General features: G+C 35.8%; 2 protein-coding genes across 3 annotated transcripts in view; one reads left to right on the forward strand and one right to left on the reverse strand.

Moving 5' to 3' along the window:
- Window positions 1-16,009, reverse strand: part of LOC111512398 (dehydrogenase/reductase SDR family member 7) — a 28,057-nt gene extending 12,048 nt beyond the window's left edge. Inside the window, exons 1-3 of one of the 2 annotated variants that reach the window (XM_074186153.1) lie at window positions 15,833-16,009; window positions 4,716-4,865; window positions 695-1,047 (exon numbers count right to left, since the gene is read on the reverse strand). In XM_074186153.1, the coding sequence (XP_074042254.1) occupies window positions 695-1,047; window positions 4,716-4,865; window positions 15,833-15,953 (624 nt within the window). In that variant the 5' untranslated portion in view covers window positions 15,954-16,009. The remainder of the gene's footprint in view (window positions 1-694; window positions 1,048-4,715; window positions 4,866-15,832) is intronic. The other variant, XM_074186152.1, reaches the window with a different exon arrangement.
- The window catches only part of nmdyn-D7 (nucleoside diphosphate kinase homolog 7), a 212,235-nt gene that overhangs the window by 32,763 nt on the left and 160,992 nt on the right, over window positions 1-18,480 (forward strand). The window lies entirely within an intron of this gene.

Below are 18,480 nucleotides of genomic sequence, written 5' to 3' on the forward strand. Positions count from 1 at the left end.
CATTTTTTTTCACTGTGATAGGTCAAAGTTGACCAAAAAATTTGTTTAATTTCAAAATTTATTTTATTTTATTTTTTTCCAGTTATTTCCAATGATCGCAAGCTTTTGGTATTAGTGTCGTGTGCGGATATTATTTAGCTATACAAAATAGTTTTTTTGCTGTGGATAAGTCATGTTTTTATGACGTAACATTGAAAATACTAAACCGAGTCGCCGATTTTCGAAAAAAAGAAAATTTCCGATATTTCGAAAACGAAAACACTTTTACCTAAACTTTTTTCCTGTTATGAGCTAGTCATGACCTTAGCTATCACCACCTCAAGGTTTATCGTCAAGAACCGGGACACCATGTATATTTGGAGGTCATTTCTTTCTCCAGATGGATCAAGAACCAATATTTATCAGGACTGCAATGTGACTAAACTCAGTGTATGGACAAACCTTCTGCTTGGTGCAAAGAACGAATACAGGGTACACCGAGCTACAGAAAAACGGCAAATGTATTATACTATGTAGGAAAAGTTTCACATTATAATTGCCGTCAACACACATACGTCTGGAATTGACTGCAGTAATTACTTGATACTTGTAAGAAACTGGCTCCCAAGCAGAAAAGTAGGCACCACAACCTTACATTTTAACAATTTTGATGGATCACTTCTCAATGTTACTGGTTCTTTTTATTTATACTCACATGTAAAGCATGTTTTGAAGCGGTGTATGACGCAGAATTTGGGATACCCAGAATCCCTGCTATGCTTGATACTACAGCTACATGTCCACACTTCCTTTCATTGAAATATTCCATTGCCCTCCTGGTCATATGAACGACGGCAAATACGTTGAGGTTGAACATCTCCTGATCCACTTCCAAATCGATGTCTTCAAAAAGCGCTCTTTGCGATCGGCCAGCATTGTTCAAGACAATGTCTATTCTACCGAACTGATCTAATGTGAGTTGAAGGATATCGTCGTGTTCCCAGAAATCTAATATGTCCACTATTATGACTAGTACGTCACTCTCTGTTAGAAGACCATCCGATACTTCTGTTAACATTCAGGGAGATTGGTTTTGTTTTACTATAAGTTCACTAGTAATATATTGTTGATGTGTTTTTGCTCAATGATAACTTTCAATGCTATTATACAGTGCATTGCTTTAATGCCCCCCTTACCGTTTTATGAACTAGTCAATTAAAAAAATTGAAATTTGGGATTATGAAATTAACGCCTGAATACTTTATTTTGAAGTGAAATTGACAGATGAAATTTTTAAGATGGCGACTGAGCGCCATCTGGGAAAAAAATTAAATGGAAAGGGGGGTCTTGTGACACATCATCTTGAAGCTTCTGACGAATACTTCATAACCCTAGAATATGAAGTCAATATCTTCACCTACTACAAAATGGCGGAACATTCAATAATTTCCTGAAGACCAACACATTAATATCGATATTTCTAGAAACATTCCCTTTTTATCTTCCATATGACAATTCCAACAAACCTATAAGGTATGTTAAGTTATTTTTTGTTTATAAAAATGACAAAAAATGTCAGTACGACAATGAACATCACTGTTCAGTTAGAATATTCTCATTTATTTTTCGGTTTTACTAGTAGGAAGGTACCACGTCAACAATCACTAAAATGGTCAATTATCGTCCATTTGAAGAAAAAATTGAAGCGATTTTTATTTACGGTTCGACGCGTAACTTTCACAAGACCGAAAGAATTTTCAATCAACGTTTTCCGAATCGTCCTATCTGAAGAAAATATTTGAGGGGACTTGTATTCAAATTCATGACTAACGGTGGTGTACATAACAAAAAGCCGCCAGGTCATCTGGTCATTCCGGAAGAACAGCAAGTGCAAATAATTGGTGAGATGATAGTAAATCCTGAACAGTCTACTTATTCCGTCGCGAATGTTTGTGAGGTGTCTCCTTCTACTGTGTGGAGACTTTTGAAGAGGAATAGGTACAAAATTAAAATGGTACACCAATTAACTGAAGATGACTCTGATCGAAGAACAGAATTCTGCGAAATCATGACTTAAACCAGTGCAAGGCATCCTACTTATCTCCACAATATTTGTTTTAGTGACGAATGTATATTTTTTCAAACGGCAATGTTCACAGACAAAATTGCCGTTATTGGAGTGACACCAACCCTCACGTTTTCTGGGAATCACATAACCAAGATCCAGAAAAAAATAACATTTAGGCAGGAATATTGGGAAATCATATTGTAGGACCTCTATTTATTTATCAAAATTTAACAGGGGAACGAGCTGTATTTTAATATGTTGGAAACTACTGTTGACCCTCTCATCACCGGACTCGTCGAAGCGAATCCTTATGAATTCGATATAGATATTGTATTCTAACAAGATGGAGCACCAACACATTATTCCAGACAAGTAAGAAACAATTTGAATACTACTTTTCCCGGTCGTTGGATTGGCCGTCAAGGTCCTACAGAATGGCCAGCCCGCTCGCCAGATTTGACACCTTTGGACTTTTTTATGGAGCTATCTGAAGCAAAAGGTGTATGAAACTGAACCTGCTTCAATATTGGATATACGGCAGAGAATAATAAATAATATTTGTAGAGATATTGACGTAACTGTGTTCGGCGTGAAGTATCGGATTTGCTGTTCATATTCCAAAAAGTTCAAGGCAACCATTTCCAGCATCTTCTGAACTGACCTTAAGCTTATTACCGTATATTATGTATTCCGTCATTTTGTAGTAGTTAAAAATATTGACATCATATTCTAGGGTTGTGAAGGATTTGCCAGGAGCTTCAAAAAGATGTGTCACAAGACCCCCCTTTCCATTTAATTTTTTTCCCCGGATGGCGCCCAGTCGCCGTCTTGAAAGTTTCATCTGTCAATTTGACTTCAAAATAAAGTATTCATGCATTAATTTCATTATCCCAAATTTCTTGTTTTTTGAGTTGACCCGTTCAAAAAATAAAAGGAGGGGGGGACATTGAAGAAATGCACTGTGTGTAAAACCGTACATAACGAGTCCGATTCGATAAAGTTCAGTCATTTCAAACAATATAAAACTTTGCGAAAACAGTGGCGTACCTACAATGATTTTTATCACAAATATCAATCAAGTAACCCTCTTCGACGCCACTGAAGTCAAAATTCCAAATTCAATTTCATGAAAAGGATTCTCTCGTTACCCATAATAAATACACGTAGTTTAATAAAAATCGGCGAAAATAATTGTGAATTAATGGTAAAAGAACAATATTTTTTAGTAAAACTGTAACACCCCGTTACTCGGAAACGAAGCAAGTTAGGACACACGTTCATATGAACTTTTTTTCATAACATACGACAAGTAGTCACCACCGGAAATTATTGACATCATTTTAGATACACCCTGTATAACGCGACATGATTGTTTCAGAAATAAGGTAATAATAATATTCATATTCAAGTTTATTCATCAAATACAGGGTTATTCAAATTCGTTTCTATACATGGGGATCTCGTAAACGATAAGAGATAGATATTGAATAGGTCTCTAAAATACGCAACTTTGCCATAATGTAACCGACACTCTATCTCATATCGTTTACGAGATCCCCATGTACAGAAACGAATTTGAATAGCCCTGCATATAAAGATATTGAGACATCGTTTTCTTCACTCTATTTTTTAAAGACTATGTTAATTTATTTCGTGTATCATACTCATGATTATTATATTGAACGTTTGATTTATTTTATAAATATAAATCAAAAGATTATAGAAATATTATTGACATATATCATCTTTTTTACTAATTTTCAAAAGATGTTCACTTTTAAAATAATATTTTTTTAGAAAGTATTTTTCAATAACTTCAAGTCTAGTCAAGTAGGTTTTCTACTCACTCTGCCCCAGCCTAATATTCCATATTGTAGTTGTGATTGAACCAGTGCAAAATAAAGTAAATTCAGATGGTGTATATTTAAATTTTGGCAGGAGGATCCTTAAATTTTTCAGCAAATAATTGATTAGATCCCACCTCAAAGATTTCGATACTCTCACTAATTCTGAGTGGACCTAATTTTCATGAGAAATTTAGGCAAAAACTGAATGTTAAATATTGTTTTTTTCAAAATTTATTGTTGATGAATTACTATCAAACCATTTCTTGATGATTTTGAAATCTGCTTTCACACTTACTTTTAAATTATACCAGCTATTAGCGGTATACGAAATTAACGTATCATCTGCAAAACATTTAATTTCCCTTCAGTTTGCAAATAAACTAAATCATTGATGAAAATATTGAATAATATCGGACCGAAGACAGAACCTTGAGGAATTTCATAAATAAATATTGAAATGCATATAAGCCTGCAAAAATAAGCATTTCGCTCAAAAATTATCTTGCAAATTATCTTGTTACTAAAAGGCAAATTTGAACATCTTTGAATCTCCAATAATATAAAAGTTGTCAATGATGCGCACTGGATTTGAATCAGCCTGTATTTCTTGCAGCGACAAAAAAGAGAGTACAAAATATTTTAAATTAACACACCAAAACAAATAGGATGAGGTTCTGAACCAAATCCAGTCAAGATCTTCCAATATTTGGGGGTTTTAGCCTTTTTCAAAAATGCATATGCACAGACTTTTACAAAATGGAACTAAACATTTCAATAGATAATCATATTGGTAATTCTTGTGAATTTTGAAATATCATTACCTATACATTTCCTTTTGACTCTCAGTAATTCGTTCTGTCTTCTAGCTGTCAATGCTAACTTAACTCCCGACTTGGCTAGAGCATATGCTGTGTGCTCCCCGATTCCACTTGAAGCTCCAGTTATCAAGACGACTTTTCCCTTGAGACTATCTGTGTAAATATATACTTATAATATAATAATCGAAAAAAAAATACAAGGAACAAAACAGTTGTGAATTCCCATAAAAAATGAAACAAAAAATCTCGGACTCTGGTTTGAAGTTCACAAAACATGTCAATCATCTTTGCCGAGGTTCATATAATACACTCAAACAACTTTATCCAAGTAGACAATTCATGAGTTCCGCTCTGAAAATTCGTGTATGTGAATCCCTCATATTATCGAAACTGGCTTACTATGACTACATTTATGGACTCGCTGAGTGTTGACAGTAGTCGACTTCAAAAAATACAGAACTCTTGTATTAGACTTTCCTTCGGAATACGTAAATATGAGCACATAAGTCATAAATATCGGGAAATGCGAAAACTTAAATTGTTAGATATGAGAAAATTACATCTATTAAATATGACTCATAAAGTACTGAAATATAGAACACCTACATATCTATATGACAAACTAATTAAAATAGGGAATCTGAGTGATTATAACACTCGTAACTCGGGGTTACTGGCAATGTACAAACATAAAACCTCCATTTTTCAGCGATCTTTCACGTACAAAGCCTGTAAGTTCTATAATCAACTTCCGCATCCCTATTATCAGCTCAATATGATTAACAAATGTCGAACTCTGCATCTACAGAACGGATAATGAGCAGTCAATCACTTTATGAATTTAAGGTAATTTGATAGATCTCAGACAGCAAAATTATTCTACAATGTAATAGAATTATACTCATCGTAGATATTATAGCTAAGATAATTAAGAAAATTGTAAATTAATATTGTATTTCCATGGTTAAGTTGAAAGACACCCAAGGGTGACACTTCACCACTTTATCTTTGTCGAATACCTATTATTGTTATCTCTTTACATATGTGTCCAAAGATGAATAAAGACGATTTATTATTATTATAATTATTATTATTATTCAAGAAAAAATATTAAACGGAATTATGATCACATTGCAAAGGGTATTTTTGAAATGGAATTAAACAAAGATACATTGTTAAATTGACATGAAATTAACTTTATTCGAAAGATAATCTGCAATTATAATTTAAATATTACTTCTGGCATATGACCGCTATGGCTGGCTCGGACGTGGTATAATCTGGAGGTCCAATTATCGATAACTTTTTCCAACATTTGTCGCCGTATATCGGCAATAACGCGGCGAATGTTGTCCTCCAAGTGGTCAATCTTTTCGGGCCTATCGGCGTAGACTAGCGACTTCACATATTCCCACAGAACATAGTCTAGCGATCTTGAACGATCTTGAAGGCCAATTCACCGGTCCGAAACGTGAAACTATGCGGTTACCAAACGTTTCCTTCAGTAAATCAATTGTGTCACGAGCTGTGTGACATAGTGCACCGTCTCGTTGAAACCACAGCTCCTGCACATCATGGTTGTTCAATTGATGAATGAAAAAGTCAGTTATCATGGCTCTAAAGCGGTCAAAATTGACTGTAACAATCTGACCAGCATCGTTTTTAAAGAAGTACGTACCAAGGATTCCACCATCCCATAAAGCATACCAAACAGTCAGTTTTTCTGGATGGAACGGTGTCTCAACATACGCTTGAAGATTGTCATAACTCCAAATACGGCAGTTTTGTTTATTGACGTATCCATTAAAAAAAACGTGAGCTTCATCGCTAAACAAAATTGCTTATGAAAATCGAATTCAACGGAAATCTTGTTTTGGGCCCATTCACCTTATGGGCCCAATTTTTGCACGAGTTGGATTTTGTAAGCAAGCAAACCAAGGTCTTTCCGCAAAGTGGATCTATATCTGTAGAGTAGGGAAGGTGAGTGTAAGCCCACAGCACTTAGACCACATGTGACCCATTGAGATCCTCCCTAGGAGTTGTCTTCCTAGGTCATCGTCAATCCTGTCCTTTCCAGGAGGGTGGACAGGTCCCCCTCCCATGCCCCCTCCCGGGTTGAGTGCCCTGAAGTAGAAGCTCTCCCCCCCCAGCTATTTAGCGAGGAGAACCTACTACCCCACTCCATCCGCTCTCCGAGCGGTCCTCAACTTGCTGATGGGCACTTCAGCAAGATTGACATCTGACCTGTTTTGATCGAAAGTCAGCCTTTAGGTGCTTTTACTTTCTTATCTAATCGTTGTTTTATCTGACTATTCCTAACTGAATTTAAGCATGGGGGCCCCCAAAAACTAATCGGCGGCTTTGTGTTATGCATCGAGCGTTTCTCAGTGCATCCAAGAAAAATTTTTAGAGTCGCGATCGCGGTCGAAGTGTTCTTCGCTGAACCTACCTGGAAGAGAGTGTATCTGGTTAGTTTTATACTTACCTGAGTCGCCTGACGGCGACTAACGGGGGCGGTCTGTTATTCTGTTTAGTCGGCCTGGGATGTTTGTCCCTTTCTAGGAATCTGGGGTCATCCATATTTAACGCATCGTGTAGATTGCGGAACGCTGGATTTGAGTGCGATCTGATTCTATCGAACGTGCTTTCTGCATGTTCTCTCATATACACGTCCACATATTGCGTGTCCAGGTCTAAGTCTCTGTATATAAATATGTTGGGTATATAATAAGGTGCGTTTACAGCGGCCCTTACGCTCGCATTAATAAACGATTGGATCTTCTTTCTGTATGTCTGCGCACACTGACCCCAGGCAGTGCATGCATACGGTATTATTGTCATTAGAATCGTTCTGATCATTAGTAACTTGACTTTCAATGCCATGTTACTGCTTCTTCCTATGATCGGCGCCAGGCGTCGTCTGGCCTGTCTGGCCATTCCTATTCTCTGCTGTACGTGGGCCTAGAATGTTAGTTTCTTGTCTAGGATGACCCCCAGGTATGTCGCTTTGTTTGTCCACGGAATCTCTTGTCCGTTGAAGGTGACGTGGCCTTCCGATTATACGAACCTGCGAGTGAACAGTATCGCCTGACTCTTGTCAGGGTTGATACTGATCTTCCACAGGTTAGCCCACTCCTCCAATCTGTCCACCTGTTGTTGAAGGTATCTCGTAACGTGTGCTTGACTCGTAGATCTCGCCAGCAGGGCCGTGTCGTCCGTTAAAGTTGTTCTCTGGCTTAGGCACGTCTGCCGTGTATACGGAGTAGAGGTGTGACGAAAGGACTGCACATTGCGGGACTCCTGCCTCCAGTAGTCGAACTGTTGATAATTCGTCTCCTACTTTGCAGCGGCATCGCCTGTCAGCTAGAAAAGACTGAATTAATCTTACCATTGGATTTGAGTATCCAAAATCGCTCATCTTGGCCAGTAGCCCGTCATGCCAAACTCTGTCGAGCGCCTTGGAGACGTCTAAGAACATAGCTCCGGTGGTGGACAGGTCACTGGGAGACATCTTCTTTATATCGGCAGCTGTAGGCTAAGACTCGCCGAACATACAATCTCTTATTGATGATAACTCCGGGCACTCGCACATGCCCGACAGTCTCATCTGCGTGTTCACACATCTTTCATAGAGGTGTGTCCACTAGCCCCATATTATGGAGGTGTTTCCTTAGTTGACAGTGGCCAGTCAGAAATCTTACTGGTCGACCAGGAAAGCTGGCGCCTGGCAAGATTGCATCCTTTGATTCTATCCCATCTCTTTAGGGATTGAGCATGAGTGTAACATTTGGCTAGTTCCGCAATTATCGAAGTCATCAGGCCGTAGGTGCCACTGGGTCCTAAAAGTCCTAGTCCAGCCGCTTCCTTGGCTAAAAAGTCGGCAATGCGATTAAAATTCTATACCTCTATAAAAACACCCTTCACTTAAGATTGTAAAAATAAGCGCTTCCAATTTTTATTCGTTTGAAAGACCTGTTGTGGGATATAACATCGTTCAAATATCCGCCATGACTTCTCTAGGTGGAGCGCATCTGAAACGTCCAATTATCCATGACTCTAGCGCATAAATCGGGCTGAATTCAACCGATGGCATAAGTTATGTTTGCTTTAAGAACCGCTGTGGTTTATGACTCATTGAAATACACCTGCTACTTAAAAAACCCACAAGAAAAAGTCTTATGGAGTCAAATCGCACGATCTCGATGGCCAGTTCACATCACCTCCACGTGAGATGACCATGCCTTCAAATCGTTCGTGCAAAATATCCAATGTGTGGAAACGCTTGAGGTAACTATTGTATATCAAAAGACGTATTGCGGTTTTTTAAACTGTATAGTGAGAATCTCACAATAAAGTGTTACCTAAATAAGTTATGGATTTTCATCAGGTATTATCCAAATACATGTGGAAGAAAATTCCGATAGATTTTACTGAGATCGTTCCCCATGCTATTGGGAATTATTTTATTTCTGTTGTTTTGTGTTATAATATTATTTTGATTTGAATTATATTCAGAAATAGTAACTCATCTAGCATTTGGATGCTAGATGCTAGCATCTAGCATTTGGATGATTTCGCTCAGTTGAGTCACTACAAAACTTAGAGATTGCTAAAATTTCAAAGAGAAGGCCAAGAAGAAGATCAACTCGTAAGAAGGATAATTCGAAGGCCTTTCTGAAAAATTATTTTTGAAAGATACGTTCATCAAAGGATCTCACAATAGAGATAATAGAAACTTTCGATTCACTTTCAGAGTCAACCAACTCGGAATCACGAACATATACAAACCTAGTGTTGTAAATCATGCCCTCAAGAACATAACGCCGGCCGCCACTGGTAGCAATAAACCAATTTTGACGTGGCTAAGAGCACACCCAGTCCGACCGACTTTTCTCGAATGTTCGATGTTCACTGCCGTTCTAGATGTGGCGAGAATAATGCCACCGGATTCCACGGAATTCCGATGAATTTTTTAGCGCCTTTGATTGCCTAATATAAACGCGATCCACTCGCTTATTGAGACAGTCAAGTGTAAGTGACAGTGCGGTACGTGGAACGATCTCATAAGGCGATAGACATTTGAATAGTAGTTGAAGTTTCAGTTGAAGTGTTTTGTTATATTAATAGTGAAATAAAGTTGAGTTTGATTGCTGTTCAATGTAGTCAATTATTGGTTAACCCACAGGTAAAAAACGTAACAATATACATATACATAAACACAACTTGAAAGGGAGTTAGTTCAGAAATTATTTTTACTTGATTAACGAAATGAATAATTTTTTCAATTTCAATTTTTATTTAAAAATGAAACACTATGAACTAGATTGGAACAACATGAAAAATTGTAGAACATTGAAATATTGAAAACTCAACCAAAACAAATCCTGAAAGATAAAGTAAGTACTGAAAATATGTTACAACAAAAACAAGATGCAATATTCATGTGAAAATGAATTCTGATAAAACCTTATCTACAGAAAAATAAAAACCACTCACTCTAAATGATAATTACTAGACAACTGATAAACTGTTCATAATATATTTTTTGAACCAGACTATTGCCAAAGACTACAGAATACTATAGTATTCGGTAAACTTTGCTATTGCTTTTACAGAATATCTGCTTTGAATTGTAAAGCCATATCAATTTTTTCATCCATCTGAAGTTTCTGTTCCATGTTTTCACTGGCAATTTGGGAATTTTCTAGGCGTTGCAGAAATATAATTATTGTAAAAAATGGATACACCTCGTGAAATATTATACATCCAAAAAAATATTCGTTACCAATAACACCTCCTACTCGGCAACCTCTGTATTTGCTTCTACTGTAGTAATATCATTATTTCAAGATTTTCTTCTTTATCTTTAGTCGAAATTATGTTGGTGGGTGGCCCGCCCCTACTCAGTTTGTAATATTTCATCATGTCTGTATAGTCTATTCATTCCCAATTGAAACGACAATAAAAATAAGAGTACAGTCATAAACATTTTTTGCCTGTGGCCCCTAGTCGCCCAGATAGTTAGTAAACGTGCTATCAAATGTAGTTGAGGAATAAAGGCTCGGCTAGCTGGACTGAATAAATACCAATTTTTTGTCCGTTTCACAATATTTCTTTATCAGTGCCGTGTGTTCGTGGAGTTAGGTGAGGTAGTGAGTGGTTTTGAAAACCGATTTTTGAAAACTTTTTCTAGAGATCAATTACCCTAACACCAAACTGATATTTTTGTACTCGACGCTAACAAGGTTAGCATCTTCAGGAGAAGCAAATTGATACTGAATCTAAAGACAAGGGTTAGCTGTTTATATACCTAAAGTTTTTTGGTCCGATGAGGACTTTGTTTGTTAAATGATAATCATCATTTAACAAACAAAGTCCACATCAGACCATAAAACTTTAGGTATATGAACAATCAATATGGCTTTCTAGAGACCTTTTGAAACAAATGATAACATTGCGTGTGAGGAATCTGTGTCAATCGACAGGGATCCGGAATTTGAAAATAAGGACTTACATGTTCAAGTTCAGCAAGTAATTTTAAATATTCATGAATGCTTGAAGAAGGAAAACTGTCACACTTCACAGAATACTATTGTGAATAGAATATGCGAGTTAACGAAACTATCTCGTTCGACAGTTCTTCGAGTCATTAAAATAGGGGATGTCATTGATCATACAATGAAACGAAAACAAAGGAATAAAAAATTCGCAAACGTTGATGATGCTACAAAAGATGTCATTCGGCGAACAATTTATGTTATATACCAAAAAAATGAAGTACCAACCTAGGAAATGATTTGGTATAAATTACTTGACTATCCCGATTACATTTACAAATCTTAAGAAACTCTACGAGGTGTCTTATTGTCTTGTGGTTTCAAATATAAAAAATTGAACAATCGGATGGTCATAATGGAATCGACACGCATTGTTCAACTCCGATAAGAACATTTGAGGCGAATGAAAAGCTACCGAGAATCCAGCAGACATATAATCTACCTCGACGAAACTTGGTTTGACACCCATGATGTTGTCAAAAATGGCTGGGTAGAAGAAACCAAGTATTGTGCTTTGAACAAACCTTCTTCAAGGGGAAAAAGTGTTATAATTTTGCATGCCGGGAACGAAAGTGGTTTCGTACCTAACGCTCTGCTTCTGTCGGCCAAAAATATAAAAGATTCGTCTGCTGATTACAACGAAGATATGACTGCGGCTTTATTCGAAACCTGGTTCAGTGAGCAGCTTCTCCCAAATATTCCTCCAAACTCGGTTATTGTTGTGGATAATGCTTCGTATCATTCTCGGTTATTGACTACAATACCAAACAATAACACAATAAAAACAGATATTGTTGATTTCATGCGAAATCATGACATGGAAATACCCGAAAAGATTCCAACGAAAAAGGTATTACTGGCGACCATAAAACAACGTAATTTCAAAAAAGAGTATAGGTGTTATTGATTCGTTGTGTGAAACACGTGGTCATATTCGCCTACGTTTGCCTCCATACTATTGTGTGTTCAATCCAATTGAAATGGTTTGGGCCACAATGAAAGAAAGCTTGCGGAAATATAATCAGTCACTGACTTTGATTGCTGTAGTGCTTGACAATATAAGGCGAGTGGTGAATGAAGTAGGTAATAGTGATGTGTGGAAGAACTGTGTGGCCCACGTTATTGAACCACCTCATCCGAATATAGCGAAGAAGAATTTTGATTTTTCTAGCAATTTTGTTGGCCTCTATTATTTTGTAAATATTTGTCTGACGAGAATTCGGTGTTATTATTTGTGTTTTCATTGTATTTTAGAGCTTTCGACTCGGAAATCAACTACCTTAAATTTTGAAGTTTTTCATAATTACCCATGGGGGAGAAATTCAGTTGAGATAACTTTTTCATAGGGTGATCAATTGCTATGATTATAAGAATAAGTAACTGAAAAACTACCACTGAAAAATAATATGTCGACGCCTATGTCGAGTGTGGAAATACTATACTTTTTCCTTTCAAAATCTTATCACGTCTGCAAATACCAAATAAAAAACACAATTCAATAGTTTCAGTACCTACCCTCTGCCGGTGAATCTTATCTTTTTTGCCACAGGTATGCGTTAAATTTTTCGGCTATTTCTCACCACTGCTTCTAGGAGCCATTACTCGGTTAAATGAGAATCATTTACGTCATCCTCATGAGTAATGCCTACATTTCTCGCTCCTTGAATAAAACGCTGTCTGATCAAAAAATTATTTGTATTTCAATTATTCTCAAAAAGTATTTACTTATTCATCAATTTCTATTTTGTCTCCTTCCAAATAGTCCTCCCCAGACACAATACACTTGTGTCAGCGTTTTTTTCCAATCCTCCAAACAGTTGTGATATGCACTGTTTGATATGTCCTTGAGCTCTTTCAGTGGTTCGGTTTTTATCTCCTCAATCGTCACAAAACGCTGTCCTTTCATGGGTATCTTCAATCGTGGGAACAGAAAAAAGTCGCAGGGGAGTAAATTTGGTGAATACGGTGTTGTTTTCTGCAAAATAATCACGAACAAGCAATGGCGAGTGATAAGGTGCATTATCGTGATACAAAAGCCATGAATTGTTTTTCCACAATACCGGTTATTTTCTTCGAATTGTTTTTCGCAACCGGCTTCAAGATAATACTTTTTTTCGACCATACGACCATGTGACAAGAACTCCTGATGCACTACGCCACGGTAATCGAAGAAAATAGTAATCAAAACCTTGAAATTTGATCGAACTCGCTTTTTTTGTCGTCTAGGCTCTCCTGAGCTCTTCCATAGGTACGATTGGACTTTAATTTCAATGTCACAACCATATACCCATGATTCGTCACCAATCATGACCCTTTCAAGAAAATCTGGATCACCGTTGACGTCATTGAACAATTCATGAGCGATGCTCATGCGACGTTTTTTTTTATCTCCAAAATTTCCTAAAAAATTGCACGGCATGAGCCAACCGATATGCCTACATCTTCATTGACATCTTGTTAACCTTCTGTGAAAAGCTTGAATAGTTCAAGTAAACGATATAGTGCAACCTACCTTCCAACAGCTCCTCTTTAATAATATAGTTAGGAAGCTAACTAATTTCAATAACAATTTATGATTATATAAAAATCCCAATAACTATATAAACCTTTCGTTTATAATAGGTGAGTGGGAAAGTAGGGATTCAAATAACAGAGTGATAATTGAAGTTACTCTTGAATACTACTTACTCACATATACATACAATCGATCGCTTCAAAAACACTCCACTAATTTTCTTTGGAAGCTTCTGATAATTCCTCTTCTATATTCTCTGTTTCACTATCACTGTCGTCATTTAAATCAATAATGAATTCATTTCCACCATTAATATGGAAGTGTCCAATCTCCATATAGTCTTTTTCAGCTAAAATTACTTTTTTAATCCTTTTCTGCCAGTCTTCTTCGGTAGTATCAGATACTTCTTCTTTAATTAGCTCTAGTACCTTCTAATCAAATTTTTGAAAATTATTTTCACGCCTGATGCTGATAGGATGATGATAGGAAGTGTTGTCAAGAACTATTACACTATTCACATCCAAACTTGGGATCAATATATTTTCAAACCATTGATCGAAAATATTAGCTCCCATGTTCTTATGATAGTCATCATTGCAGTCCTCAAGTTTTTTCCACATAATTCGGAATCCATCCTTTACTTCCTCCGCAATGCACAATGATTAGTCGTGATCCTTCAGGCATGTTAGGCGTACATATTTCCGGACCATCAGTCCACCTTTCGTAACTGTGTCGTGAGTGTCATACCAAGTTTCGTCCAAATAGAAAATTTGCCGTTGTTCTCTTGTCTATATTAAGTTATTTGTTCTAAGTTTTTGTTTCGCAATTCCACTATTTTTCTGTTTTCGATAACTGCTTGACGTTTCTTTATTATTTTCAATCTAAATCCTAGTTTCTTTATCGAATTCTGAAGAGTTTTGTTACAGCAGCTCAAGTTATGGCCGGAAGTATTCAATTTCTTCCTTATGATTTCAGTTGTAGGAATCTCATTGCTTTTGTAACAGTCGTATATTGTTTTTTTTTTTCATAAGGTTTGTTTTTGACTATTTTACGTACAGTTGAGAAAGGAATTTTGGTCAAATCTGATGTTGCTTGTAATAGTTTGTTTCCCTCGAAACCAAACTTGGGATGTAGATTCTTGTATACATTGAAACATACTCTCTGTGTTTCAATATTCAAATGCATCCGAATCTTATTCACTGGTATCTCTTTTTCGCATTGTTCACCATCGCTATTGGAATCACTATACTGGAAAGTCTGCGTTGTTATCACACTCGTTGTTACTATTAGTAATTGTCCAAGGACGCCACATTTTAAACATATAACAAAAATTTTTAAGTAATTATAACTGCACCAATATCAAATTTCAACACTCAAATCGCGATCAGTTCCTGAACTGAATACGATGGCGATAACCATCCCCGATTCTCCGACTTCTATTTGTGACCGTAACATGACTTCAAATTTAATTTTATGACTTTTCAGCCAATCATAAAACCCGGTTAGTAATAATTATCCAATACGAACCGCCAATTCTGCAGTCCACGTGGACTATTTCGCAGCCGGATAATTTCTATGTATTGGTTTCTTTGGCCTTTGAGAGTGCCGCCAACTTTAAATGTTTACAATATGGTTCACTCCGACTATACCGCTTGTAAACATTTTTTGACACTAAGGACAATCACCGTTTGCCACTGTCAACGTTTCAAGTGTTTCTGAGCTCCTAATTCCATTTTTCACACAAAATTTGATGCAAATGATGATTGATTCATTCACAACTTCACCTTATTTTTTGAACAGTCCACGTATACTATTGCCGTGAAGAAAAACGATCAGTTGTGTGATTTATTATAAAGTCAGTTATCAATGCCCATTTCAGTGATCAATTCTTTTTTCTTCCATTCATTTTTGTACTCTTTTAGATAAAAGTTGTTTGGGAGGAATGCTAATTTCTCTACTATCGTTTCAAAAAATCATGTATGAAAAACTGTTAATTCTGATTTCACCGTACCGACTTTGTAAAGGATAAAATTTCATAACAAACTTACCAGGTGATTTTCCGAACTTTTCATAAAACGCCAACTGCATGTCACAGTCATTCATAAGCGTCATATAAAAAAATATCGCTATCCAGATACACACAATTATTCCTACCCATTCGAAGAACATATTTAGTATATACGGCCGACGTTTATATGCAAGTCAACAATGACTGATAATTTGTGGGAATTTAAATGAGTACCTTATTTCTAGACCGAAGATAAGTTGTGGGGATTATACAGGGCTGGTTCATTATCTTTTGACTCGGCATTCAATGTGTCACATTGAACTTACATTAAAAATATTTCGTATATAATTTTTTTACATCAATTCATTGGGATTTTTTCAAATTATTCGGCAATACACAGGGTAGTATCGTGGTCGATTGAAATCAGATTTTTTTAAAAGTTCACATATCGCATACTCCGATGAAAAATATATACTTTCAAAAATTATAAGATTATATGGATACGTACCAAAGTTATGTCAAAAGAAATGTCCAACAGCTAGACTATTGAATCGTCCCCATTTTCGATGTAAACTCAGTTGAAAAATCTTGTTTTCTTATAGGAGTATTTATAATACAATTATTTCATCATTACATGTTTGCAATTCTAGTTGAATCAAGACTAGCAAACAGTTTCTCTAATTTTTTCATGTGATTTTCTGCACTTCCTAAAAATGAAGAGAAATGAACCTAGTTGACAATATAAGTTCTTCTTATTTCCCTGTAAGAATGTTCAATAATTTTTATAAAGAATTTCATTAGTTCGGACTTCCATTGTCTGATATTATATAAAATGATTTGAAATCCCTGAAAGAATTAATGATAAAAAAAAAGAATTGAAAAAAAAAACTGAAAATAACAATTATATGAAGCAAAAAAAACTTGAAATTAATTACCAGTGAAATAAAATACAAGTGATGACTGGAACAGTCATCACCCAAAGACGATTGTGGATACTAACAATCAAACGTCGTGAAGTAACTTGGCTTGAAATCTCTTAACTTTTTATTTTAAATTTTAATTTTTGTTCAATTGGTCTATTTTTTTGCTTTATATAATTGTTATTTTCAGTTATTCTTTTTCAATTATTCCTTTTTTATTTTTAGTTCTTTCAGGGATTTCAAATCATTTCATATAATATCAGACAATATAATAGAGTCTATAATAATCAAAAACTTTAATTTTCAAAAATAATGTATTCAAAAAACACTTAATTATGAGACTTTTACTAAACGATTTTACAAAAACGCAACACGTGTTTCGCCATACAATGAATTTTTCGGGTGCGTCTTTACACGCCCGATACGCCCGAAGAAGCCATTGTATGGCGAAACTCGTTGCGTTTTTGTAAAATCGTTTAGTGAAAATCTCACAAAGTGTTTTTTGAATACGTTCGTTATGATCAATTCCTTCATATATTTCAAAAATAATATAATTCTTGACATTTTTTGTTATGAATAATGAACTACTTGGTATACCTATCACACTCCATGTTTTCAGAAAGTACTTCTGATGAAAAGTTCACGAATGCTTTCTTTTTAAGCTCTATCTTCAAATAACTGTAAGATTCAGTTTGAATCTTCTCCGGAGGATGCTAACTTGGTTAGAAAAACGCCCATGGAGATTTAGTATTTTGATTTGGTTTAGGAAAAATATATTTATTCAATCTTATTAAACGCAATTGATTGTTTCAAATAATTGTCATTTATAATTTGATAATTATAAAGCTATTCACACGTCTTCGCTATTATTCTTTATAAAATAAATACGGTAGTTGCCTTAACTATTTCATGCACATTATAATGACCCTTTAAAGTATACAGGGCGTTCCAATGAAAACTTGACCCCACCCTGTAAGTCATAAACGAACGTGTAATCGAGAGTTTTAAAGAACACGTCAATTTTTATTTCTAGGGGGACTATATGGAAATCATACCCGAAAGTTCACCCCCCTGCGGCCGCCCCTAATGTTCAATGGCATTTGGAATCGAGTGATACATTATTTGAAAGGTCTTTTGTCCCTCTATCACTTCTGTAATTTTTTTCGAAATTGGTTTATTCGTTATTGAGAAATTAAATGTTGAACGTTTCATTTAATAAAAAACAAAATTCGCTGTAGTTCATTTTAATGAGGAAATCAACAACAAATAATATCAGTGGCATCAAAATCAACTGATAAATTGTTTAAAATGACCTCCACCTAGTTCCATACAATAATACAGTACATAATTCAAGATGTCAGCAATCGGCATTCCCGAACAATTCTCTGTCGCAGGTCTTTTAGAGTAGAGTATACTTTCGACTTCAGGTATCCCCACAGAAAGAAGTCCATCGGTGTGAGATCAGGTGATCTACCTGGCCACTCTACTGAACCCCTTCTGCCGATCCAACGCATTGGAAAACGTTCGTCCAAAAACTGTCTCACACGAACATCAGAATGTGGAAGTGCACCATCCTGCTGGAATGTTATTTCATTTTCTACTAAATTGTTATTATTTTGTATAATCTGTGTAATCATAGGATCTACATAGTCTTGTATTAGATTTAAGTATTTGTCTCCATTGAGATTATCTTCAATGAAGAATGGTCCAACAATATGATTACCAAGAATGCCGGGCCGGACATTCAATTTTTGTGGAGTTTGTGAAT

Source organism: Leptinotarsa decemlineata, unplaced genomic scaffold, assembly GCF_025532065.1.
Source record: "Leptinotarsa decemlineata unplaced genomic scaffold, Ldec_3_MD MMD2_tig00078422_RagTag_RagTag, whole genome shotgun sequence".
In the NCBI taxonomy this organism is placed as follows: domain Eukaryota; kingdom Metazoa; phylum Arthropoda; class Insecta; order Coleoptera; family Chrysomelidae; genus Leptinotarsa; species Leptinotarsa decemlineata.